Raw genomic sequence first — 24545 nt, 5'->3', positions numbered from 1 at the left:
CCCCAGCCACCCTTTCTCCGGGCCGCGCCACTAGCAAATGGTGCAATGCTTCCTGGAGGTGTCGCTGTCCCCAGCTTGGAGATTGCCGGGGGTCTCCCAGGGCCGGGGAAGGCGCTGGCCTAAGAAAAAGCCTTCGGGTTCGGATTCAGAGGAAGAGGAGCAGGTGGGGCAGGAAGCGTCCTCCTTGGGATCAAGGGGAGTCTCTGGGCAGCCCTGCTCTTGCCCTTTGGGTGTCTCCTCCTGGTCCCCAGCTCTACACTCCTGCTCCGGGCTGGATCCAAGCATCCCCCTGTGGGTTTCCAGACTGGAGCTGGCGGCAGTAGCGAGAAGGGCTGCCCGGGAGATGATCGCGGCATTCCGCGGGGCGCGGTGCCCATCTTCAAATCCGCCGATCTCCGCCTCCCCTGTTCCGGGCCGGGTCAGAAACGCCCATCTCAGAGCCGCGAGTCTCCCTCTCCCAGATCCGGGCGGGGCGGCCGCCAGAAGCCAGTCCCAGTCGGGGCCCAGCCTCCCGCCCCGCCCCCGGGCCTTGCGCGCCGCCGCGGTGAGTCCTCTCCCGGCTCCTCGCCCCTCCCCGCCTCCGCCCAGCAGAGGGCGGCCGCGGCCCCAGCCCAGGAGCGAGTCCCGCGCCGCAGCCTCAACCGCGGCGCGGGGTGGGTTCTGGAGGCCCTCGGAGCGCTCCGGCCAGGGACGCGCGGTGAGAGCTGCGGGCCCCGAGGCTCGGGTCTGGGGTTGCGGTGGGGGGGACGGGGGCGCTGCTGGAGGGGCGGGACGGCGTGGGACCGGGACGAGGGTCCCAGCCCGGGAGAACCCCCCCTCAGCCCAGCCCAAGCCGCTGCCCCCTTCCCCTTTGATCTGCACCTTCTCCTCCCTTACCCGGGGACGCCCTGCCTTCCACTGTCGGGGCCGGACTCGAGCCGGCATCCGAATAGCGTCTCTCAAAGCAGCTGGGGCAGCAGGGGCCGCCGCCCAGCAGGGCATAACGTCCCCCGCCCAAGGGCCCGGCGCAGTCCTGGCAGCAGAAGTGGTTCTCGTGCCAGCGCCGTCCCTCGGCCTCGGTGCAGCGGCGGGAGAAGATCAGCTGGGAGAGGGAGAGGGGAACGGCTCATTCATTCATTCACTCATTCATTCATCCAGTAACCACGCCTTATACCCAGTTGATGCTAAAGCACGTCTACAGACATTCCCATTTGATCTACTCAACCACTCTCGGATGCGGGGAGGGCTGATTGGCTTAGCCAGGATCCCCCAGCTAGCAGGTGGCACAGCCTGAAGAAGTGCGACCTGGGTCTCCTGGACGCCCCACGCAGGGTACCGTGCAGCCTCTTGTGCGGACATTGAGGGAGTTCCTCGCAGGAGCAGGCCCAGCACTGGGCACCCGACGTACTGAGATGAACGTCTGTCTAAGAGTTCCCGCTCTGGAGAAATCCTCTCAGTCCAAGAAAATTTGGGAGACTCTGCTTGCGGTGAGGGAGGGCACAAAGGCAACGAGTCCCAGGTGCCCAGAGCTCAAGTCAGAGCAAAGGGAATACAAAGTTCCCAGGCTGGTTCCTAGGTCTCTGTTCCCCACTCCGTGGTACTGGAAGAGGTGTCCCGTTGCATCAGCCGCGTTGGACCCTGGGCAGACCCCCTCCAGCCCCTCCCCTCGAGGCTGTACCTGGTCACAAGCCGGGCAGCGCGGCCGCAGCAGCTCTGCGTGATGACGGCCGCAGTAGAGACGCCCATCGTGGTAGAAGTAGATGAGGTTTATCAGGGCCTGGCCACAGGCCTGGCAGGCAAAGCAAGCCCGGTGCCAGCAGCGCTGCTCTCCTGCCTGAGCTGTGAACACTCCGTACTCCCCTGGCCTCAGCCGCTCCCTGCACTGCGGGGTGCGGGTGCTGCGCTGGTCAGAGGCCACACCACCCTCCTACCTTCTCTCCTGGCTCTTCCATCCCAGCCTCAACCTAACTGTTCTCCCCATATTCTGGCAAGCCCACCTCCACTACAGGCTCCACGAAGAACCCCTAAATTTGGTTTCCCTTTTTCCTAAGCTTTGCCAAACTGTCAATCCCCAAACCCCTTTTCCCCCTCCAGAGTTCCAGAAGCCAGCCCCTTCTGAAGAAGTGAGAGGGCAAAGAGGAGGAAGGGGAATATTGGGGGGAGGGTGCTACATACCTTTTCACAGGTGCATTCTTCAAGCTTGGGAGGTACTAGGCGGGCCACCCCCTGTCCCAGGGCCTCCCGCCTCCGCTGGGCACAGAAGAGCCGCAGCTCAGCCAGCTCCTCCTCCCCAGGGGCCAGGCAATAGCGCTCCTGCAGAAACAGAGGTCCACTGTGACCGGGAGAGCCCCAGCAGGCAAGGTTGAAGTTTGACTGGAGAGGGGAGGTTTAGCTGCTGGGTCAAAGGAAGGTTGTGAAACCTCAGGGAGGTGCAGGAGATAACAGCACAGAAGGGTACTGAGGAGAGGGAAGGAGGGAAAGAACTGGCATAAGTCCACCTCCGTCTCACTCCCCCCACCCCAGGAATGGTGATCGCTCAGGTCCTGACAGCCCTACAGTACTTAGCCCATCTCCATATATTTAGATCCTGGCTCCCAATGAGCTGTAGCTTAATCACTTCCCACTGTATTTTCCCTATTTACTCCATATTCTCCTGCCTCGCCTCCCCAGCTGAACTGGAAGCCTTTAGACTGGGCACACAGAGGCCCTCAATAAATGCTTAACCACCATACTCTCTACATTTGTACATTCCATTATCAGTTTCAAAAGCTGGTCATGTCCATTTTCTCATTTGCTCTTCAACTAAGCATTGTGGTGGGCAGAGCAGATGTTACTGCACCCATTATGTAGTTGTGAAAGCTCAGGCTGGGGGTGGGGGATGACTTCCCCCAATTAGTGGCAAAGCTAGGCCTTAAATGCATGTCCCCTGCCCTTTGGACCAAACTTCTTCCCACGGTAAGTAAAGAAAGGGAGGCAAGAGAGAGGAAAGCTGGGGAGAGGGAGACCCACATCGCTGTCCTGCGGAGGGAGCTGCTGCAGGAGGGTCCGCAGTCCAGGCCAGCTGGGGGCTTGGTTGATGTCCAGGCCAGGGTTCCCCAAGCTCAGGACTTCAGGATCCTGAGGAAACGCAGCAAAAGGAGAGAAGCAGAGCTCGGCTTTTCCTTCCTTCCCCTTGTTTCCTTCCCTCTTCATTGCCACCTCTTCACCAATCTGGAACAACATCCAAGCACCCCCCTCCATTTGGAGGATCCACCTTCAAGATCACAAGGACAACTGATCCACTCCCATGTTTATGGTCTGATTGAGGCAGGTCAGGGGGGGCACACTGCAAAACAGCTTCCTTCTTATGCTTGAAATCACCCCTTTCACTCCTTAGGGGCAAAGTCCCTAGGTTCTGCTTTGACAACACAGACCCCCTAGGAGAGTATTCATGTATTCATGTGGATAAGCTTAAAGAAGTTGAACCCCTGTGTCCTGAGAGGGCTGTAGGGACAGGGATTCCTGCAAAGAGAAAGGGCTGCAAGAAGTTGGGCACAAAGGCTAACTACCTCCCACTTGGTGGAAATGGGAAGAGGTCCAAAGGATGGAGGGGATGTTGGTCTCAGAGGGAAGGGCAGGACCCCTACCACCTGAGCAGAGGTTTCCTCAGGGTCCTCCTCTGGCACGTGACCTGGGTTGCTGTCTGAGTTGACTGGTGGATTTGGCTCCGGAGGGGTCAGCCTCTCCCCTCGGTGGGGCGAGCCAGAGTTCAGCAGTGACATTGGTGGCAAAGTCTGCACAGAAAACAAGACGCCTCCCATTTATTGGGCCATGACAGTGTGCTAGGCAGGCTAAATGCTTTCTGGGCGTTATCTCCTTCAGTCCTCCCAACAGCTATGTGAATCAGGTGGTATTCTTATCACCATTTTACAGATGGCCCAATTGAGGCTTGGAAGGCGTACATGGTCTGCCCAAGGTCACACAGCTAGTAAATGGCAGAGCCAGAGCTTGAGGCCAAACCTTTCAGCTCCAGAGTTTCTGAAGCTCAAACTCGGGGGTCTCCCAAGATTGGGATGGAGGAAACAGGAGGCCCATAGTGGAAGGAGAGGGCATTTTGCCTTTCTGGTGAGCCTTTGGGTAGACTGGCCCCTTGTTCCCCACCTCCCCTGCCATAGCTCCCACCACTTCTCACTGTGCACTCAGCAGCACCCAGTGAACCTACTTCCTCACCTCTCCCTGCTTCTCCCACTGTAGGCTTGGGCTGGGTGAAAGGAGCACTTGACCGGGAGGCCCTTCTCAGCCTATCCAGCCTATACCAACTCTCCTTTCCCTGAGCTCCAGAAATAAGTACAGTGGGTGCCCCAAGATTTAGCACCTAATGTTTCTCTTTGCTCCCTGTGTCTCTCTCAGCTCCTCATCTAGTCTATCATCTCCTCCAGGACAGACAAAATCCTGTGCTTCTATCTCTAGTGGCAACTTCATTGGATAATTCTAAGTGCATCTCTTCAGCCCTCCTCTGGGCAAGCCCTGGTATGGCCACAGTATCTTGGGGATAGGAGGTGACTACTGAAGTAGAAAAGGGATGGGCCCTGCCCTCAAGGAGCTCATAGTCTACTGGGTAAGGCACAGATGAAACCAGGCAGGATGGGGCCAGGGTTCTGGGCAGATATACACAGCACCCTAGGAAGAAAAAAAAAAAACAGAGTAAACTTTTCTAGAATGTTTACCCTGTGCCAGGGACTTTTCCAGCATGTTACATAATATAGTCCATCTTCACAACAATCCTGTGAGGTAGTTTCTATTATCCCATTTTACGGTTGAAACAAACAGGTTAAACTTGCCTGAGGTCACATTAGAAGGCTAAGGGAAGCTTTAGAGGAGGAGGTTGCCTTTGAGAGCTGGGCTGGATTCTAACGGCAGCTGGGCACAGGAGGGCATCACCAAATCCCTGGCCTCTATAAGACCCAGCTTTGGGGCTGGGAACAGGGTTTGGACTGTGACAATTATAGTGTTTCCCAGCCCGGAGCCCCGCCCTGTGCCACCCTTCCCTGCTTCCTGGCTCCACACCCATCTGCTTCCTTCCTGTTCTGTCCCTCAGATCAGGTTTCCTGTGGAAGGCAGCCAGGATGGGCTGTTCACACCCAGGGCCAGGAGTAGCCACTTCCCCTGGGGCTCCAGGAGGCAAGAGATGCTTGGGGGAGGGGGTGGGCATCGAAGCAGGGTATCTGGGTCCCCAGAGGAAACTTGCACCCCTCTTCCAGATTAGTTCTAGTTTGCATGAAGTCATCCCACACAGGAACAACACTCAGAAATCAGTCTTCACCCTTCACCCTCATCTCCCCAGGGAGGCATAACTCCACGTCCACTTAGCACTGGACCCCACTTACGTGCTGGATTCCTTCCAGAATTCCCCTCCCCCCTTACAAAAGGGACAAGACTGAACCCCCTCCCCGCCGCCCGCGCAGGTGTAACCAGTCTCAGGAGTTCTACCTTCCCAACCCACCCCTGCCCTGAAGGGCAGAGTCTAGGGATTGGGAAGTGGCGGGGGAGGGGGAGGGTGTAAGGGATGGAAGGTTTCCCGGGACAGTGAGAGGAAGAAGGAGAAGAGAAGTGTCTGGTCCCGCCAAGTGCCCTCTCGACAGATCCCCAGTTTTTTCTTGGGCATGTGGGGCCCACCTCCGAAGTGGGAAGCGGTGTGGCTCCCGAGTCACCTGGGGTTCCCAGTCTGGCTGCTGGGAGTTTAGGGGAAGGGAAGGAACTCCGCCGGGGTCTCACCCTCGCTGCGCGCTGTTGTCCGGGCAGTTCTGGACAGACCCTGCCGTCAGGCCCTTCACCCAGTTCCCACTCTCAGGTCTCGATACCCGCCTCTGCCCGCCCCGGGAGCGCGCTTTCCGCTCCCACGCCCCCCGCGGGCCCTGCCAGCCCCTCTGGGGCTGGTAGAGCCGGACGGGGGGCGGGGCCTAGAGCTGCCGACTGAAGGAAAGCATTTGAGGGATCTCGGGTGGAAAGTGTGCAGGTTCCACTGCCTCCGTGCCCATGGGCTTAGCACTGGGACCGCGTCCCGGCGGGCGCGGAGCAGACCCTCGGGAGCCATCGTTATGCCGGGTCCTCAAGCACTCGCGGAACAGAACGCCTTTCGGAGCCCTTAGGTCCCCCCAGACCTTCCTTCTGGTCTCCTAGCCCCGCCCCTCTCTGTGTGTCCCCACCCCCACCTAGTTCCCTCCCCCTTGTCCCCAGCCCCTTTCTGGGGTCCCTAGTCCTGCCCTTCTTCCTTCCATCCCTTCAGGCTCCTCCCCCAATCTTTCGTGTTTCTCCCCCGCCCCGCCCGCCGCTCGGGTACATTTTCTGATCCTGGGAGTGGAAACCTTTGGTCCTACCTCTGGTCCCCCTCAGCCCCGCCCCTAGCCCCGCCCCCGTCCCAGGCTCCGCCCCGCCCCCGCCAGGCTCTCTCAGTCACTGGCCCTGAGCGCCCTCTGGCGTCTGCGCATGCTCCCTGCGCCCTACTGCAAAGTCCTCCAAAGGGACCTTCTAGGCTGCGCGCCGGTCAACCCCGATCGGGTCCGCCCGCCCGCAGCGTCTCGTCTGTGCTACCGGTGACCTCTGACCCCGCCGCCACGGGGCGGGGAGGCCTTAGCTCCGGGCGGGTGGCGGCTGCTGCAGCGGGACCCGGGAGCGGGGCCCGGCGCCGCCCGGGCCGCGGGGCGATGTGAGTCGGGGCGCGGCGGGGCGGGGGCGAGGCGGCTCCGCCGAGGCCGCACCGCGCCGCGCCGCAGTCTCCACTCCCTCCCAAGGAAGCCCCGGGCGGGCGGGCGGTGGAAACCCGGGCCTGGGGGCGGGGATCCAGAGACAACGGGCGGCCCTGACCTCCCCTATTCCTTCCCGGTATCTAGAAATTCGCCTGTTACCTAAATCTGTCTCTAAGCCCCCAGAACCACCCCACCCCCACCCCCGGACACACCTTCATGTGTCCTGGAGCCCTCAGAACCCCTCACTCCTGCAAATTCCCCTGATACGCTCACAGAGCACCATTCTCTCCTGGATGCCCCCAAATGCTTCCACCGCCCTGAAATTCCTCTGAGTCTTCATGCCCCCCATTCTCCTTGCACCGTGCTCAAGTCCAAAAAATTTGTCCACATTTCCCTGATCCCTCTCATACGTTTTGAGTCTCTATAACCTCAAACTCCCACCCCCAATCCACACCTGTCTCAGACCAGCGACCCCTCCTCCTCCCACCCGATGTAACCCCCCTCATTGGGCTGTCGTGATATGTCCTGGTATCTTAAAGAGAAGTGAAGGGGACAGGAAGAGGTGCAGCACCCTCCCCCATCTTGCACCCTGTAGTTCTTGGCTTCACCCCCAGACTCCCTGTTGGTGGCTCAAGCCCCAGTATTTACCCAGCTGTCTGCCTTTAGGCTGTGCATACCTTCCTCATCCTGCTGCCCCCTTCCAGAGAGTAAGCCAGACCAAGAGGGTAGGGGTCCTTTTACCTGGGAAGTGTCCAAGGATGCAGAGCACCAGGGGCCCTGGGAAATGACATTGTTTTTCCAGAGCAGGAGGGTGGGATTTCAAGGATCTCCAGGGTACTGGCTTGTCGACTTGTCCACGTAGGGCTCAGATTCCTGAAATTGTGATTGATGGTTAGCATTTATGTTAACTGTCAGGCCTTGCAGAGTTTGGAGAACAGAAAATCTATCAAGCTTCCACGTGTGAGATTGAAGGAGCTTGTCCTAGAAGAGGAAAATGTTGATTTAGCTAGGTTTGTCCTACAAACTTACCTCTAAAGGTTATTGAAGCTAGAAGTTCCACAGTTGACAGATGTTTCCCTTCAAAACTAAGGCCTTGGGGTGGGAGTTGGGGGTGGTGATGGAGAATCTACTTGGCAGACTCTCCCAGATACTTAGTAGCAATAAAAAAGACTACTGGTTCCCTGAATCTTAAGCCATTGCTCTTTCTAATACGTCTTAGTGTCCTTTTGAGAAAGCTCTCTGTAGAGTTCAAGTTCTCAGCAAAGGTAAGGTGGTGATCTTGGTATCGGTTTTAACAGGATTCAGGTGGGGTCTAGAGGTGACTTAAAATGTCCTGGGCTGCCTCAGACTTCAAAGTCACTGATGCGAGGGGAGTCTGTCCCTCTCAGGGCCTCTGGGGCTTAGAATTTGTGGTCCCTTTGCTCTTGATCTCACTTCCTTCATTGGTGTTTCTATCCCATTAGGGCTGGAACAGATATCCAGGTGGGATGGACTGACGGCAAGTCAGTTTCATTAACAATTGGGGGTGAGAATGGAAGGTTTCCACTAACCTGTGGTCTCTGTCTCCTATGCTAGGTGAGCCCCAGGTGTGTCCCAGGGAGATCCAGGTGACTTCTCTGCAGACTGCTTGCCATGACACCCCACCAAGAACAGGGGGAATAAAGTGGGGGTCCTTCCCCATGCCCCTCCCATGGTCAGCTCCCCGATGGCCTGGGTGAGGTGAGAGCTGCGTATAGGAGCCACTTTTCTGGAGTTTTCCAAGTTGAGAGGAGTAGAGGGTGCAAGTCAGCATTGTTCAAGGCTTTACACTTTCAGCAGGCGTTCTAGAAGGATATCTAATCCTGCTGATTCATTTCTTGCAGAAAGTTGCAAACCCATAACTTCTGGTTGGGAATCGGCCCATGTGTTTGCTTGCTCCCTTAGGTCACTGGAGCCTGGTGGTATCACCTCCATCCTAGGCACAGGCCCAACTGTTGTGACCTCTAATTTGAGTGCCATCATCCTTGAGGAACAATCCAGATATTAGGGCCTCTGTTCTCCCCTTTGGACAAAGGGGAGCAAACCCAGCGTTTCTTTTTTTAATGAAGAAATACCAACTCAAGGTTATCAAAGTAGTGCTCTGTTATAAATGTTCAGTCTTCTGAGTGTATCTCTTGACCATAACGTAACATCTCATTTGAAGAGAACATCAAAAAGATAAATTTGAGGTGGATGTTGGGATGGTGGTGAGGAAAGAAAAGAGAGGATTTGGATGATGTGGGAGGAATGAGGTGGAAAAGGAGGAACAAGGAGAAGGGTCCAGGCCAAAGTGTCTGGGACTCCCAACTACAGTTTCTTCACTGAATCTGGAGGAGGGCACTGGGCTGGCACCCAACTCCTGATGCAGGTCACTTCATCTGGGTCCCTACTTTTAACCATGCTTTTCCTGCTGCCCAGGCTGCCCTTCCCTATCATTACATCAGTCAGAATCCTGCATACTTCTCAAGGTCCAGATCAAAAGTTGCCCCTATGAAGCTCTCTCCATCCCCCCATCAGCATTAATCCTTAACGCGTCCTAACTTGAATTAATGTTTATCCAGTGTGTGTCTGGCCCTGGATTGAGAATGTGAATTCCTTGAGGGAGGGACTGTGAGTCTTAGACAGAGTAGGTGATCAAAACGAGGTGGTTCGGCCAGTGTTCCCCAGAGCAGGGCTTTTGGGAGCTGACCTCGATGACCTTCCTGTCCCTTGTGTTTTTCCCTAGGGCGGGCCGGCTGCTCTGACACCATGGGGAGCTGCTGCAGCTGCCTGAACAGAGACAGCGTCCCAGACAACCACCCCAGCAAGTTCAAGGTACCCACAGCCCCCTCCTCTCCCACATTCCCAGCACGGCCTCCTGGGCTCGGCCCGAGCTGTCGAGTTGTTCAGCCTCCCTAGAGAAGGTGAAATGACTGGCTGAGGTTGTGGGCTTCGCAAGCTCAGGACCTCTGAGCAGCACCAAGGAAAACGGGCTCAGGCCACTGCCTTTTTCGTGGCTCTTGGTATTACTAAGAATGAAGAAATGCTGCAATAGAGTAGCAGAGATTGTGCTTTCAGAATGTTCACTCCTGTCAGTGTATCTTTGTAACTTTACATTATAACTTTTCGGAGAAAACAACAAAAGTCTGTATTTGTGAATTAACATGTGTCAAGTATTTCAAACAGTGCTTAACACATGTTAAGCACAGTATTAGTGTTTGCTGTTTGCTTTGGGAAGCTGAGGCCGGGCCCAGTGGACCTGTGTGCACCCCCGCCTTGCTCCTTCCACCTCCCTGTAGGGGGCGCCCCCTCCCCACCTCGGCATCTTGAGGCCCAGGTTTCTCCTGCTCACCAGGAGAGGGAACCCTCAGCAAGGTCCTGCAGTTGGGGAGGTGGTGGAGGCCTTTATATTTGTTCTGCTTGGGTTTGACTCTCCCAGGGTCTTAAGATTTTGAACTTACAATAGAACCTCTTCTCCCATTAACATCTGGACCATTTGGGGTCATGGACCATTTGGGGTCATCTAACTTTGCACGTCTAACCATCTGACCTTGGGGGTCGACTAGCCACCCCTCCCCTCACTGCCCAAATGACAAAACTAAGGCCTAGGGAACTGTAGTGGGTCAGTGGCACCGCTTCATCCGTGTCCCAGTAATCGTGTGGCATTCCCAGTGGCTCACGGACCTGGACACACTTGTTGGACTCACCCATTTACCCTTCTGTCCCCTGCCCCTGCCAGGTGACGAATGTGGATGATGAGGGGGTGGAGCTGGGCTCCGGAGTGATGGAGCTGACGCAGAGCGAGCTGGTGCTGCACCTGCATCGGCGCGAGGCTGTCCGCTGGCCTTACCTCTGCCTGCGGCGCTATGGCTACGACTCCAACCTCTTCTCTTTTGAGAGTGGCCGCCGGTGTCAGACTGGCCAGGGTGAGTACCAGCCCCTGCCTCACGCTGGGATGGGGGCTTGTGCGCCTGGGACAGGTATTGGGGCTGGAAGTCGTAGCTTGAGGGACAGTGGGGAAGTCTGTCCACTTGGCAGGTGTTGCCCAGAGAAGGGAAGGATTGTGGCCAAGAGCACACAGAACTAAGTGGACTCCCAGGCCAGTGCTTTTTGTCTTCGATCATTGCAACTCCGGCCTGGGTGGCTCTGTGAGGTCATTTGTTGCACAGCCCATGGGAAGGAGCCAGTGCTCCCAGACCTGGGAAAGCAAGCGATTCCTCCTCCCTCTCTTACTCTAGTTTCAGGGTCCCTCTTGCCCCCTAAGTAGGAACAAACTGAGCCCCAAGTCATATACCCTGGTTCCTGTGTATAATGAAAGGTCAGGCAAGAGCTCTGGCTGCCTTGGGGCTGTGTGGCATGGGAATGATAGATTTGGGGAGGTCCATGGTATACAGAGTAACCCTCACGAGGTTAATCTTTGTCTCCTGTCCCTTGTGGGTGATGCAGTGTGATGTATTCTGCCTTCTTCCCCTTTCTCCCTGCAGCCAGAGGTCAGGGACGGGTGGGTTGCTCCATGAAGTCAAGGCTGGGGCCAGCCGGGGCTCTTTGAAGGGGTCACATGGTCTGGGCCTTCTCTGAGGACACAGGCCTAAGCTCTGCTAGAAGGAATCCCACAAGGGATGGTGTTCAATGCAGTGTGGAGGTGTGACTGCAGGGATGGAATGAGCAAGCTCCTCTGATGAGGCCACCAACACAACAGTGTGTCTCTGAGGTTGTACTGGCTGGGGGAGCCCTCCCCTCTGTGCACCTTACCTTTGGAACTCATGAGGCAGAAGCAGTTAACGCTGGCTGAGCAGAGAGAGGGGAGGAAGGGGCCTCTCTGCTCCCGGTGGTGATTAATCCACACTGGAGATCCCAGAAGAGCTCCCTAGGCCCCGACACAGGGTTCTTCTAAAACTCCAGGCTTTCCTAACCTTTTCTAAGCTCTTGACATATCTTGGAATGAGCTATAATAAATAGAATAGAATGAGGAAAGAATAGCCCTATTCCTTCCCCTCCTTTCTATTCTTCTAATCCCATTCCTGCAGACCTCATACCCCAACCTAGTTTGTCTTTGTTTGGAACATGCCCATGTACATCCCAAGTGGCTTCCCCTGAGTCCTGGGTCCCACTGTTACACAGGGGGAGTGCAGAATCCCAGGCCGGCCCAACACCCCAAGAGCATCTTTGGATCCCCGGAGTCGTGTGTGCTCAGCCCAGTCCTGCTGTGCCAGGACCGTGAGTTGCTGCCTTAGAGTTTGAGGGGCTGTAAGGCTGGCTGCATGGAGGAGCCACATGGTTGCCTTGCCATGTTTGTCCTTTAGCTAGTCAGCCCACCCTTCCTTTCTGCACCAGACTTCAAGCTCCATAAGGCCAGGGGCCTATACACAGTAGACAGTCACTCTCTGGCCTGGCACTGGACTAAGTATGCAGTGAATAAGCAGTGAAGAGGACAGACCCTCCCACCCTCAAAGAGCTTAGAGGCTGTTGGGCACAGAGCTGAGGGCTAGTGCCCTGGCGGAGCTCATTTTTCTGGGGAGTAAGGGGCGGCAGGCAGAGGAAGATGGGGGCAGCATGTGAGGTGGAGTGGTCACTCATCTGACACTGTCCCTTCTGCTTTGATTTTTTACTTCGCTTCCCTTCACCCTGGTGCCCACACATCCTTATGAAAAGGATTTAACCTCGGAGGAATGTAGCTGAAGTATTAGATCTTAAGATGGTGGTAATGGATAGAGTGTGTTAGGGTGGGCCACGGGGGCCTGGGGCCAGCTCCTCCTGTGGCTCTTAGACTTTGGAGGGTGCTGGGGAGAATGCCCAGTGTGAGGGCCTCTCCCACCTCTCTGCAGGCCTGGGACTGGAGGTCAGGGACTTGTCCTGAGCTCTGTGCATCTGTTCAGCCTCTCTAGTCCTTCCCTTTAGGACACAGGGTCAGAGGAGCCTCATTTCTTCCTCTCCTTCTTCAGGGATATTTGCATTTAAGTGTTCCCGGGCCGAGGAAATCTTCAATCTCCTCCAGGATCTGATGCAGTGCAACAGCATCAATGTGATGGAAGAGCCAGTCATCATCACCCGCAACAGCCACCCGGCTGAGCTCGACCTCCCTCGGGCCCCCCAGCCTCCCAGTGGTGAGGAGACCCCCCCCGCACCGCCTCAGCACCCCAGTGCACACGCACATGCACGCACGAGCATAGCCCCAGGAAGCACCAGTCTTGTAGGCATGAGTCAGGCAGGCAGGCGAGGGGATGGCTGGGTGAGCCAGGCTTCCAGGACCGCCATCCATCATCCGACGACTCCTAGGGATGGATAAGTCCTGGCCTGGGCCAGTCAGGTGACTCAAGCGGAGGCTGGGGAGTCCAGGGCCTTGTATTGATGGATGGTCGGGGAACAGACAGGAAGACATTGGGTTTCCATGGAAACGGCAGTCTGGAGCTGTTTTGCTTCCTTCCTTCTGGCTACTGGATCATACGCATATACCTTTCCTGACGGCTTATGCAGGCACCTCTGCCCACGGCTGTCTGGAGAGGTTCCCACAATTTCTGCTTGTTCATTCACTGAATCACACTGAGCACCTGCTCCGTGTCTGGCACTCCATCGGCTGGCCCGTGGGGGACAGAAGAAATAGGAACACGGTCCTTGATTTCGAGGGGCTTCCCTGGAGCTCAGTGGCAGAGCTGGAATGAGGTGAAGGGTCGGTCCAGTGACGACAAGGTGTGCCTTAAGTGTTTCAGATAAGGCTGTGATGGGGAAGTGGGGTTCAAGCGGAGCTGTGAGGGAAAGGGCAGGGTTTGGAGAACAGATACAAGGTGAAGATAATGGGGGACTGCCAGTTCAGCGGGGCTGACCCCCTGGGGGCCTTGGGAGTGTCTCCCCTCCACTTGGAGGAGTCCCAGGATGCCACACACACGGTTGCAGGTAGTTGCCAGGTGGTTTAAGGACCCCCTTGTCTCCTGTGTGCCCAGCTCTAGGCTACACCGTCTCCAGCTTCTCCAATGGCTTCCCTGGCTGCCCGGGAGAGGGTCTGCGATTCTCAGTGCCCCGGCGCCCCTCGACAAGCAGCCTGCAACACCCATCGTTTGGGGAGGAGGCCACCCATGCCCTCATTGCTCCCGATGAGCAGGTGAGCACGTGGCTGCCTGGCGTCTTCCTGTGGGTCTGGGTGGGGCTGGGGGTCGGGAAATATGGCATCTCCTCCCAGTGAGGATCGCGAGAGGGAAGAAAGTTGATAGAGTCCCTTCCTGTCCCAAGAAAGGGAGGCAGCTTCCCTGGAAGGCTAGGAGGACAAGGAAGAGGAGGAGACTGCAGCTCCTTCTCCCTGTGCTTCTCTTCTCTCACCCTGTCCCCTGTTCTCTCCTTCCTCTCTGCCCTCGGACCCTCCTGCCCTTGGACTCTTTCCCCCCAGTCCCACACCTACGTCAACACGCCAGCCAGTGAGGATGAGCGCCGCAGGAGCCGGCACTGCCTGCAGCCCCTGCCTGAGGGCCGGGCGCCCCTTGCCCCACAGGCCCGGGGCCCCGAACAGCGGGACCCGCAGGTGTTCCTGCAGCCGGGCCAAGTGAAGTTCGTGTTGGGCCCCACCCCGGCTCGGCGGCACATGACCAAGTGCCAAGGCCTCTGCCCCAGCCTGCATCACCCGCTCCACCACGACAATAACAACGAGGGCCCTTCCGAGTGCCCAGCCCGGCCCAAGTGCACCTACGAGAACGTCAGTGGGGGGCTGCGGCTGGGGGCAGGCTGGAGACTGAGCCCGGAGGAGCCGGGCTGGAATGGCCTCGCCCAGCGCCGGGCCGCGCTGCTGCACTACGAGAACCTGCCCTCCCTGCCCCCCGTGTGGGAGAGCCAGGCCCAGCAGCTGGGGGAGGAGGCCGGGGATGACGGGGACTCGAGGGACGGGCTCACACCCTCCTCCAACGGCTTCCCTGAAGGCGAGGAGGACGAGACCCCACTGCAGAAGCCCACCAGCACCCGGGCTGCCCTCCGCAGCCACGGCAGCTTTCCTGTGCCGCTGAGCCGCCACCGAGGCTCCCCGAGGGTCTTCAACTTTGATTTCCGCCGGCCGGGCCCCGAGCCCCCCAGGCAGCTCAACTACATCCAGGTGGAGCTGAAGGGCTGGGGTGGAGACCGCCCCAAGGGGTCCCAGAACCCCTCAGCCCCCCGAGCCCCTGTGCCCACCACGCACCCTGCCCGCAGCTCAGACTCCTATGCTGTGATTGACCTCAAAAAGACCGTGGCCATGTCCAACCTGCAGAGGGCTCTGCCCCGCGACGACGGCACAGCCAGGAAAACCCGGCACAACAGCACCGACCTGCCTCTGTAGGGACGTCCCTCCACCCGCCTGGCAACCTCCGCCTCCCGCTCCTGTGCTCCGAACCCGCACGCCCGGGGTTGGGGTTGCTTCGCAGAAGGGCCTGCACTGGCCGGAGTCCCCAAAGGTATCAGCCACTGAGTCTCCCGGTCTCCTCTCCGAGTCGGGGGACAGAAGAGGGTGACCAGGTGAGGAGGGAGCCGCGACGTAAACTGTGAAGGGCCCCGTGATTGCATTTCGCACCCTCTCGTTATGTCATCTGTCTCGTCTGTCGTCTGTGTGTTTTTTTGGTTGAAATTTGGAAACATTTTGTACCTGTTGATTTTATTTATCAGTTTATTTTTCTATTTATTGTTTTAAATGTAATTTAACATATTTATTATTAATATAATTATTTTTAAATTCTGACTTGGTGGATGATGTCGAATTCTTAGGGAATCTTTCCTGGCATGGTGCTGGGGTGGGAGTCGGGGAGGCCTAACAGAGGTAGGGGTTTCACTCTGGGAAATTTGGGGTGACTGTGGTTTTTGTGACAAGTCATGACCATTTCTTTTTCTCCTCTGAGAAGCTGTGGCCCAGACTGAAAGTTGCCAGGGGTAGCTGCTCTGTCAAAGTAAAGTGACAGGACAGCTAGAGTCCTAGAGGCAGAAAGGGGAGCTGTAAGGAAGGCTAGTACAGGGCTGCACACATCACCCACCCAGGGCTGTGGTTGTGGAAGCTCCCCTTCCCTGTCCGGAGGCTGCCTCTTTTCTCTCCCTCCTCCCACCAGCCTCCCTGCCTCAAGACCCCCAGGTCTCAAACCCCTGAACGGTTAATCTCCCGGAAATCCAATGTCTGCGATGAGGCACTCAGGGCCCTGGTGAGGAGTAGGACAAGCCTTCTTGTCTCTGGTCACCTTTTGTACCCCAGCTCCCTGCCCTGTGGAACGAGCAGACCTGTCCTCCACACCAAGGAAACAGGCCATGGTGGGGCCCACCCACCCCACCCAATTCCCTTCTCCTCCTGCTGTCTTACCACTGCCTGGGCCTCAATTCTGGGAGCGCCCTTTCCCCTGGGCAGGGATTAGACCAACCGGCTTCCAGATCCCCCCGACCTTGGGTGTCACTCTGTTCAGGAAATGGGCGAAGAGGACCGGCTACAGAGGATGTGAGAGGCCCTTCACCTGGGGCCCAGTAGGGTCCCAGGGTACAGCTGGCACCAAACCCTTCTCTCCTTTACATGCTTTTGATCTCTGGACCAGAGGAATCACCTGCGGCAGGCTGGATTCATGCACTTTTCCCCACACTGCGGTAGGGCAGTACTGTCCCCTCTCTGCAGCTCACCCAGACAGGCAGCTCAATTCTGCTTTCTCCACATCCTCCCACGCTACCCCTGCTCCTCCTTTTGGCCTCCACGGTCAGGAGCAATGGACTCTCCAAACAGCATGACCAAGATGGGGGGCAGGCATGGTCGTGCCAGGCCCAGGCCGAGGGCCCCTGGCTAGGCTAGTGACTCATGGGTGTGCTCAGGACCCTCCTTATTCGTGGACCCTGTCATGGGGGAGTCAGGAGCTTGGCTTGAGTCAAGAGGCCGGGTTCTGCTGCTGACTTGGCTATTATCTCTGCTCTCTTGAGCATCTGGTCACCCCAAATAGGCCTCGGCTTTTGCCCCTAGAAAACACGGAGCTAATTGTGAGAAGTAGCCAATGAGATGATGAACGTGGTACCACTTTAGAAAGCAGACCGACGCGGGCAAGCTGTCTTAACCCAGCTGCTCCCCCGGAAAAAACCACTGGTCATCACAACTCTTCAGCCCCTGAGACTGACCTCAGGCTCATTGCTGCTCCTTCGCTGAACAGCTCAAGGAAGAGCAGTTCCGCCACACTCTCAGGGGTCGCCAGGTCTTGGTCAGAGCCTGGCGGTTCCCCCAGAGCAAGCTGTAATCGCTTCAGTCTGCATATTTGTGGGGCATTGGGTGGGGGTCCAGGACATGTCCCAGGAATTGGCTTCCAGCCCAGTGTGGCCGCCAACCTTCCCCGTCCCCTCCCCAGGTCACTGCCTCTGACCCACAAGGTCTACTCTAGGAATTTTCCTCTGGTGGAGCGGGTAGGGTATGAGCGGACGGCTTTCCTGGCGGGAAGGGGCGGGTGGGAGTGATGCCCAGGAGGGCGACCGAGGCTCCTGTGTCTGAGCCTGCCCTGCCAACATCAGGGCGTGGTGTGCGGACAGAATCTGTTTCCATCACCATCATCGTCCAATGATCCCCACCAACATGGTGAATGTTTGCTGACTGCTCAGTTCTCTTAGTTAGAATCAGGCCCTACCCAGCCCCTGGGCGGCCCTCAGGAAAGGACAGGAGCCAGCATCCTGTCCAGGAGTGACATTTCAGGTCAGCCCAGGAGGGGCCCTCCCGGAGCCCACCCCTGGGTAATAATAGCAGTTTACAAGGGTATAAACATGGTGGCTTTCCACGGGGCCTCACGGACCATTTATCTCTTTCTGCTCGCTGGGCTGGATTGTTATCACCACAGTGCAGAGGAGGAAGCAGGTCACGAGGTGGAGTGAATTAGTGGCTTGAGCTGGGGCTGCCTGCCAGTCGTGTCTTTCCCAGGCACTTCTCCCAGCCTGGCCTCAAGGGGCTTAGTTCCCTCAGGTGGGCTGCGGGGAGAGCGAGCGTGTTGGGTGCTGCCCTGGACAGAAGTGGGCCAGGTGTCGGCAAGGGCCACATTCCCCAGTGTTCCCACTCAGGAATCTCTTTGAATGCCAAGCCAGGGCCTTGCCTGGTTGACAGCAAGGTGAACCTGATTTCCCCTAGGGTCGGCCCAGTGCCTACCCACGGACCCTTTCGATGCCTTGGAATGGCTCCCACTTTGTAGGTGGGTGTGCCGGAGGGGGCCTGACCTCGCCCGCCCCCGCTGCCTTCTCCTCCAGGCACCTCAGCCCCACAAGAGGCCCTGAGCTCTGGCGGGTTCTCTGACAATACTTTCAAGCGGAATCATACAGGTGGAGGAGGGTTTATAATGAGGGACACTCCGAGACCCCAGAAAGGCCATGGGAGGCTGAGGCAGGGGTGAGAGGGCCTGTGTGGACCCCTCAGGGCTCTGTGTCTACGGAATCACAGAGTCCAGGATGGAATCTTGTAGGTCAGCTAAGCTGGGACCCATACGGGGATCCCTTCAACAGGATTCCTGGAGATGCTGATCAGGTTTCTGCTCACACACTCCCCAGACAGGGAGCTCACAACCTCACAAGTACTCCCTCCACTTGGGTCTTAGGATGCCCCTAAAACTTTCCCTCAGTGGGTCCTAATTCTGCTCATGGACCCACACACTGCTGTCTCTCTGCCAAGGGAGCTGAACTTTGAAACTTAGCATTACCGCTTGCTAACAACTTGACCTCTTCATGCTTCAGTTTCTTCATCTGTGACACAGGAGCAATAACAGTTCCTCCATCTTGAAATTGTAAGGATCAGGGAATTCCCTGGCGGTCCAGTGGTTAGGACTCCGCGCTTTCACGGCCAAGGCCGTGGGTTCAATCCCTGGTCAGGGAACTAAGATCCCACAAGCCACACATTGCGGCCAAAAATAAAAAAGAAATTGTGAGGATCAAATAAGAGAATGTCTTCCCAGCATGACCTGCGCTCTAGACGTTATGCTTCTGCCTGAGATAGCACTCACTTCACTGGTCCTTCTTGCTTTTGGGACCTTAGAGCTGGCATGCCACCAGGACTTTCCACATAAACATCTGCAGCATTCCTCGCCCCCCAGCGGCTACCTGATGTTGGAGTTCTTGGTTTGTTAAATCAATGTCTGAACCCTCCATCCATTCAGCTGACATTTCTTGTTGTTCGTCTGGGTCTGTCCTGGAATCTAGAGGCACCAGCCCTCGCGGTGAACCTGGAACTGACGGGAAGACAGAAATGGGGCTGGGAGGGAGTTCTCTGTGGTTGGTGGGTCACAAGGACTCGCTGCACCATGTGGGGTTCTCAGCCTAGCTCTTCTGGAAGCTTCACTCTGCCTGCTAGTGGTTGATAGGGAGCCTTGCTACCACTTACCTTGCTCACCAGGTGGACCCCTCTCTTGGCCTCTCTGGGGATGGACATTCCTGCCTCAGGGACCCTGTGGCTGCCTGTGGACTGGGGCTGGGGAAGTCAGGCGAGTGGGAGTATCACTCGTGCTCCAGCTGTGCTCTGTCATTATGCTCATTCTTAAGGGAGTATTAATATAATGACCGAGCTAATGAGCAGTGCGTGGGGCGGGGAGGAAGCACCTTAACCCCACCTGGTGCCTGCTAATTAACGGGGGTCTTTCCTCAGCTGTCTTTTCTCCTTCTCGTCAGCTCTTTTAGCTGGGGAGGCCTGGCCCCTTGGGGGTCCCGTCGCCTCCCTCCACCTGCCCCTCCTTTAGCCTGGCACGGTTCCCCTCTGGGTGAGAAGATCCCAGAAAGAGTGTGGCTGGGACAAGACTTGGGGGTGAGGAGATGGGGGACTGGGGACTCTGGCTCTGGGGAAGAGGAATGTAAAAGCCATGAAACCTCTAATCTTGACTGTGTGCTGCCTGGGCTGGGGAGAGCAGGGCAGCTGTGTCTGAGGAGGGCTTGCGGGGAGATGGGAGCGGCCATGGAAGGAGGGGTAGCGGGCATCGGGCTGAGTGGGGGTGGGGAAGTTTCCAGGTGTTCTTTGAGGCACCTTGCCTCTCTGGCCCAGATGGGCTGGTGCTGGCCAAGATCTTTCCTTTTGAGCTCCTTTCCTCTTGGGATGAAAAGGCCTGGGGAATCTATCAATGTATTGCTATATCAGGGTTGGGGTGGGGTACCCCATGCATGGTCACGCAAGTATAGTGGCCTTGATTTCCCAAGCCATCGTTAGACATAGTGGGTCCAAGTTTCAAAATCTGGATCATGGGCGCTGAGTCCTGACAAAGCCCCACCTCCCCAGATCTCACTGTCTAGTTGGAGAAGCGAGGCTCACACAAGACAGGATTACAGACCACATGCCTCTGCCATTTGAAATCTGTGTGACCTCAGACAGATCACTCAACCTCTCTGAACCTGCTTGCTCATTTATTAAGGGAAACTAATAACACCCATCTCCCAATGTTGTTGTGTGGTAGATAAGAACATACACGTAAAGCGCTCAGTGGGCGCTTGACACAGAGCCCAAGTTTTGCTCTGCTATGGTTGTCATAGCAACAGCCAGTGATGTGGGGAAGCTGGCCAAAAGGGGACCATGAAGGGTGGGGAGGATTTGGGGAAGGAATTGGAAGTGTGGGCCCCAGCAATTAAGCTGGGGGTGTGGGGCTGGGAGGAGAGGAGCGGCTGGGGCGGGAGCTAGATGGTGAGGGAAGGAGGAGGCGGAGGTGACTGCCCTTGACGGGCTTTGGAACAGCAGGCCGTGTGTCCACATGTGATTGGAGGGGGCAGCTGTGGGGCTCCGACCAGACCAGGTGTGGGCATTCACCTGTCCACTCACTCAACAGATAGTTATTGAGTGCCTGTTATATGCCAGGCATGGAGGTGGGTGGGGACACGGCAGCCATAAGGACAAATAAGGCCCTGCCCTCATGAACTTACATTCTACTAAGGGTGAGACGATTAACAAAGACATAACTTTGAAGAAACTGCAGAAGGGACAATGTGATTGAGTGGAAGGAATGGGCCACATGTCAGAGAAGACCTCGCTGGGGAGGTGACAGTGGGGCAGAGGCCTGAAGAAGGCTGAGTGAACAGCTAAGGGAAGGAAGATCCAGACAAAGGGAACAGCAAGAACGAAGGCCCTGTGGGGCTCAGGAAAAGTGACAGGGTCCAAGGAAGCCTGTGCACCTGGAGAGGGGTGATGGAGGGGGAAGGAGCAGGGGGCGGATCTAGGACACGCAGGGTTCTATGGGCCAGGGCAGGTGACTGGATTAGCTATTGGAGGGTTGGGAGCAGAGACTGACTTGAGGTCTAATAGGATGGCTCTGGCTGCGGTGTGGAGGTGGGGGGAGGGGAGGCGTGTAGAAAGGGCCGAAGTGGGGAGACCTGAAAGGAGGCTACTGCCGTAATCTAGGGGAGAAATGACAGTGGCTGGGAGCCCATTGGTGGCAGTGGGAAAGCAGAGAAGAGGACAGATTTGGGATATATTTTGAGGTAGACCCAATGGGACAAGGGAAATGATAGGGGGCGAGGTGTGGGAAACGAGGTCTCTGGGGTTTGGGACCTGCTCCTTATCCAGGCCCTACAGGGAGGGATGCCTTTTACTGAATGGAAAAGGAATGTGGGGGGGAGGAGGGACAGATTTCAGTGGGAGGCCTGCGAGAACGCCCCTTGATACAGTGACCCATCACTGGGGCCAGAGGCTAAGAAGTTGGGTCCTCAGACACCATGACTCAGAGCTGAGGGCTGCACTGTGCGCGCCCCCGGGGTCAGGCCAGGCCTTGCAGAGGCCCACCTTGCTGCTCCCGCACCTCTGATTCTGTGTCTTTTCTCTGCCAGACCTGCGACCAGGGGAGAGCTGGATGCTGAGCTCCCATCCCGCCCCCAGGACTTCGGGAGGTGAGGCTGCAACGATGCAGGTGGGCGGGGGCTCTACTGTCCAGAGCAGGCCTGGGGGATCTCAGCACACAGGGGGTGGCCCACGTAGGCAGACAGAGCCCGGAGGACAAGCCACTAGAGGCCGGGGCCAGCACTGAGCAGCGGTGACACCTTATCCTACAAAGGGACAAAGGTGAGACCCTCAGAAATCCTCCTGGAGTCTCTGGATCATGGTCGCAGCTTCCTACAATCTGGGCCGGGTGTGGGGAGTATGCCTGGACTTGGCAGGAAGCTGGGCCACGGTCAGCCAGACCCCTTCCAAACACGCTCAGAACCTGGAAAAGGGGATGTTCAGCCAGGAATGCAATAGGGGTGGCTTTGGGGAGTGTCCAGGCCTCCGGATCCTTCCTCTCCTCCATCCCTGCTGGGTGCGTGAGGAGCCCCTGAGGTTTTGGCTTTCCCTGTACAGTGGCCATGCGGAGCCAAGCCCTCCAGATGCCAGGATGTGGGGGAGAGTTGGGGTGGCTGCCGGTACCTGCCCGAGGTTGCCTGTCCCCAGCTCCCTGTCCTGAATTCCTGGCCCCCTCCTTGCCCCAGGTGTCCCACACAAGGAGCCCTGAGCAGAGGGAAAGGCCAGGCAGGCTCCACGCTGCCACTCATGGGCCCACCTCTCCAAAACCCAAACTAGATGGGCTGGGATCTGGGCTGGAGCCAGCTCTGGCTCCACAGTCCTGGGACCATAACCGTGTCTGTCTGAGGCCCACTTAGGGGCCGTGGGATGGGAGAGGTGACGGCGCTTCCTGGATCCATTATCAGTGTTTGGTTTGGGACTTTTGGAACAGACTCAGTTCCTGCTCCTTATCCAGGCCCTGCTGATTAGATTCTCTGGCCTTTGATATGCCTCAATCTGGGACACAGGACTCCCCTTCCTGCTACCCAATCCCCAAACCCCAGCACTCCCCACCCACGGAGACCTGGTCTGTGGCCAAGGCCAGCTCCATCCAAATAACCTCTCCCCATGGACTGCCTAGCACCCTGCTGCCCTCACCTCGCCCCCGCAAGATCTCAGGAGGACATGGGGCACAGGAGCATGGGTTGCTGGCCCATTTGGACAGGTCTGGGGACTTAAAGGGGAGACTGGTCAAGAACAGCAGGGAGTCTCTGGAAGTTTCCAGCCCCTCCTGTCAAGTGAGCCACTCTCTCTGTGGGAGAAATTGAGGGAGGCGGTGCAGATCCATGGGGTGACCCCATGAACAGGGTAGTCAAGTCTGGCCTGAGGTTGACTGTCTTACGCTAAAGCCAGACCCCTTGTCCTCATTTCCGCCTTAGGAGATGCAGTCGCACGGAGGGGGCTTTCCCTGGTCCAGATGCTGCACTGAGAGGAGGTCCTGGGCTTACCTCTCAGCAAGGGCTTAGAAGGGACATGGCCAGTTGGGAGGGGAAGCGGGGAGGAGGGCAGGGAGAAGGAGGGAGGCAAGAAGGAGGAGGGAAAAAGAGGAGAAGGGAGGACCACGTGGAGGAAGAGGGGGAAGGGAGGAAAGGAAGGGGAGGACAAGGGATAGGGTGGAGGAGGATCATGGGAGAGTTTCCTTGTTGCCCAGCTTAGAGGAAAGTGTGTCTGGGCACACGCGGAGACACACATAGCTGCCTCTGGGGGAGCCGGAGCTCGTGTGCAGCCCGGGCCTAGATGTGAGCAGGGAGACGGGCAAGTGTGTCCCTGCATATGTATGTGTGTTTGTATGTGTACATCCCAGACAGTGTGAGCGTGGGACCCTTTCAGCATCTTGCATCATGAGCCAGGACACACATGCATACACACAGACACACACACACAGACAGATACAGACACACACACACACACACACACACAAGCACTGCGTAGCCATGTTGTCTGAATGCACTCTGATTTATTCTATTCCAGTCAGTGGCATTTAGAACAGAACCCTTGGGCTTCCCTGGTGGCGCAGTGGTTAAGTATCCACCTGCCAATGCAGGGGACACGGGTTTGAGCCCTGGTCCAGGAAGATCCCACATGCCACGGAGCAACTAAGCCCGTGCACCACAACTACTGAGCCTGGGCTCTAGAGCCCTCGAGCCACAACTACTGAGCCCATGTGACACAACTACTGAAGCCCTCGCACCTAGAGCCCATGCTCCACAACAAGAGAAGCCACCGCAATGAGAAGCCTGCGCACCGCTACGAAGAGTAGCCCCCGCTCGCCGCAACTAGAGGAAGCCTGCCTGCAGCAACGAAGACCCAACACAGCCAAAAATAAATAAATAAAATAAATAAATTTATTAAAAAAATAAAAATAAAAAAGAGCCCTCTTCAGGATCTACCAGATTGACTTCACCATCAGCTAATGGGATGAGACCCTCGGTTTGAATGGCACTTTGCTGAGCGGGTCTGCACACGGATAGACTGGGCACAGGGGATGCTCGGTGATGACTGTGACACGTAGCGAGGCCTGGTGGCCCCTTGCCCTCTCTCAGGCATCCCAAACGAGGACATTTGGGGCCCTCAGGGCCTCCTTATACAAGGGCATCACCCAGCAAGGGGTTCCCGAGCCCCACCCAGCTCACTGGCTCCAAGGGCCACCTTGCAGACTTTCCCCTGAAGGCTCGCCAGTCTCCATGCCCCCCAACAACTCAGTACAGACCCCGTCCCAGCCCCCATGGGGCCCCCGCCTGCCCCCTTCCCTCAGGGAGCCCCCGTCTGAGGGGAGACGCGGCCCCACCCTCAGGGAGCCCCGGTCTGAGGGGAGACACGGCCCCGCCCTCGGGGAGCCCCAGTCCGGGGGGATACACTTAAAGAGTCAAGAAAATTGGGCAGTCATGCATAAGAGTCCAAGTCAGGCCCGCAGGGAGCTGTTGGAGCCAAAAGGTGGGGTTCAGGTCACTGCAGGGACCAGATGGGGTGCTGTGGAAGTGCAGAGAGAGGGAAGGAGCGGGGTCCTGCCCTCCATTCCTGTTCCTGACGCTCAAGTACACACACTTCCGGCTCCGTGAGCCCTCCATGGACACACTCCTCGCCGAGGCCACTCGCATTCTCACAGAGTCCTGGGGGTAGAGCCT

The 24545-nt window shown here is 57.2% G+C and overlaps 2 protein-coding genes and 1 long non-coding RNA gene across 10 annotated transcripts; 2 read left to right on the top strand and 1 right to left on the bottom strand.

Annotated features, from left to right (window-relative positions):
- Positions 1 to 3: 3 nt before the first annotated feature.
- PRICKLE4 (prickle planar cell polarity protein 4) lies at positions 4 to 6103 on the bottom strand. Of its 6 annotated transcripts, none has more exons than XM_027127217.1 (7): positions 5734 to 6103; positions 3606 to 3752; positions 2989 to 3096; positions 2155 to 2292; positions 1658 to 1861; positions 877 to 1081; positions 4 to 404 (listed from the first exon to the last, which is right to left on the bottom strand). In XM_027127217.1, exons 2-7 carry the CDS (start codon positions 3738 to 3740, stop codon positions 31 to 33), a joined length of 1164 nt encoding a protein of 387 aa, XP_026983018.1. In that variant the 5' UTR covers positions 3741 to 3752; positions 5734 to 6103; the 3' UTR covers positions 4 to 30. The 6 variants fall into 6 exon arrangements, with proteins under 6 accessions (XP_026983018.1, XP_026983013.1, XP_026983014.1 ...); XM_027127212.1 differs by having other exon boundaries at positions 3606 to 4934; positions 5734 to 6102; XM_027127213.1 differs by having other exon boundaries at positions 3606 to 4638; positions 5734 to 6102.
- LOC113631103 (uncharacterized) lies at positions 588 to 2708 on the top strand. The gene is made up of 2 exons (XR_003437186.1): positions 588 to 697; positions 1138 to 2708. It is a non-coding gene; the product is annotated as an uncharacterized LOC113631103 (long non-coding RNA).
- A 300-nt stretch (positions 6104 to 6403) lies between the features above and the next one.
- On the top strand, positions 6404 to 15390 carry FRS3 (fibroblast growth factor receptor substrate 3). 3 transcript variants are annotated; one of them, XM_027127209.1, is made up of 7 exons: positions 6404 to 6664; positions 8280 to 8423; positions 9448 to 9536; positions 10441 to 10627; positions 12644 to 12805; positions 13640 to 13797; positions 14080 to 15390. In XM_027127209.1, exons 3-7 carry the CDS (start codon positions 9471 to 9473, stop codon positions 14992 to 14994), a joined length of 1488 nt encoding a protein of 495 aa, XP_026983010.1. In that variant the 5' UTR covers positions 6404 to 6664; positions 8280 to 8423; positions 9448 to 9470; the 3' UTR covers positions 14995 to 15390. The 3 variants fall into 3 exon arrangements, with proteins under 3 accessions (XP_026983010.1, XP_026983009.1, XP_026983011.1); XM_027127208.1 differs by having other exon boundaries at positions 6404 to 8423; XM_027127210.1 differs by lacking the exon at positions 8280 to 8423 and having other exon boundaries at positions 14080 to 15314.
- Positions 15391 to 24545: the final 9155 nt, after the last annotated feature.

The sequence above is a fragment of the Aethalodelphis obliquidens genome, unplaced genomic scaffold (assembly GCF_003676395.1).
Source record: "Aethalodelphis obliquidens isolate GAN/ISIS:26980383/991018 unplaced genomic scaffold, ASM367639v1 scaffold31, whole genome shotgun sequence".
In the NCBI taxonomy this organism is placed as follows: Eukaryota; Metazoa; Chordata; class Mammalia; order Artiodactyla; family Delphinidae; genus Aethalodelphis; species Aethalodelphis obliquidens.
This window is presented reverse-complemented; position numbering and strand designations above follow the sequence as displayed.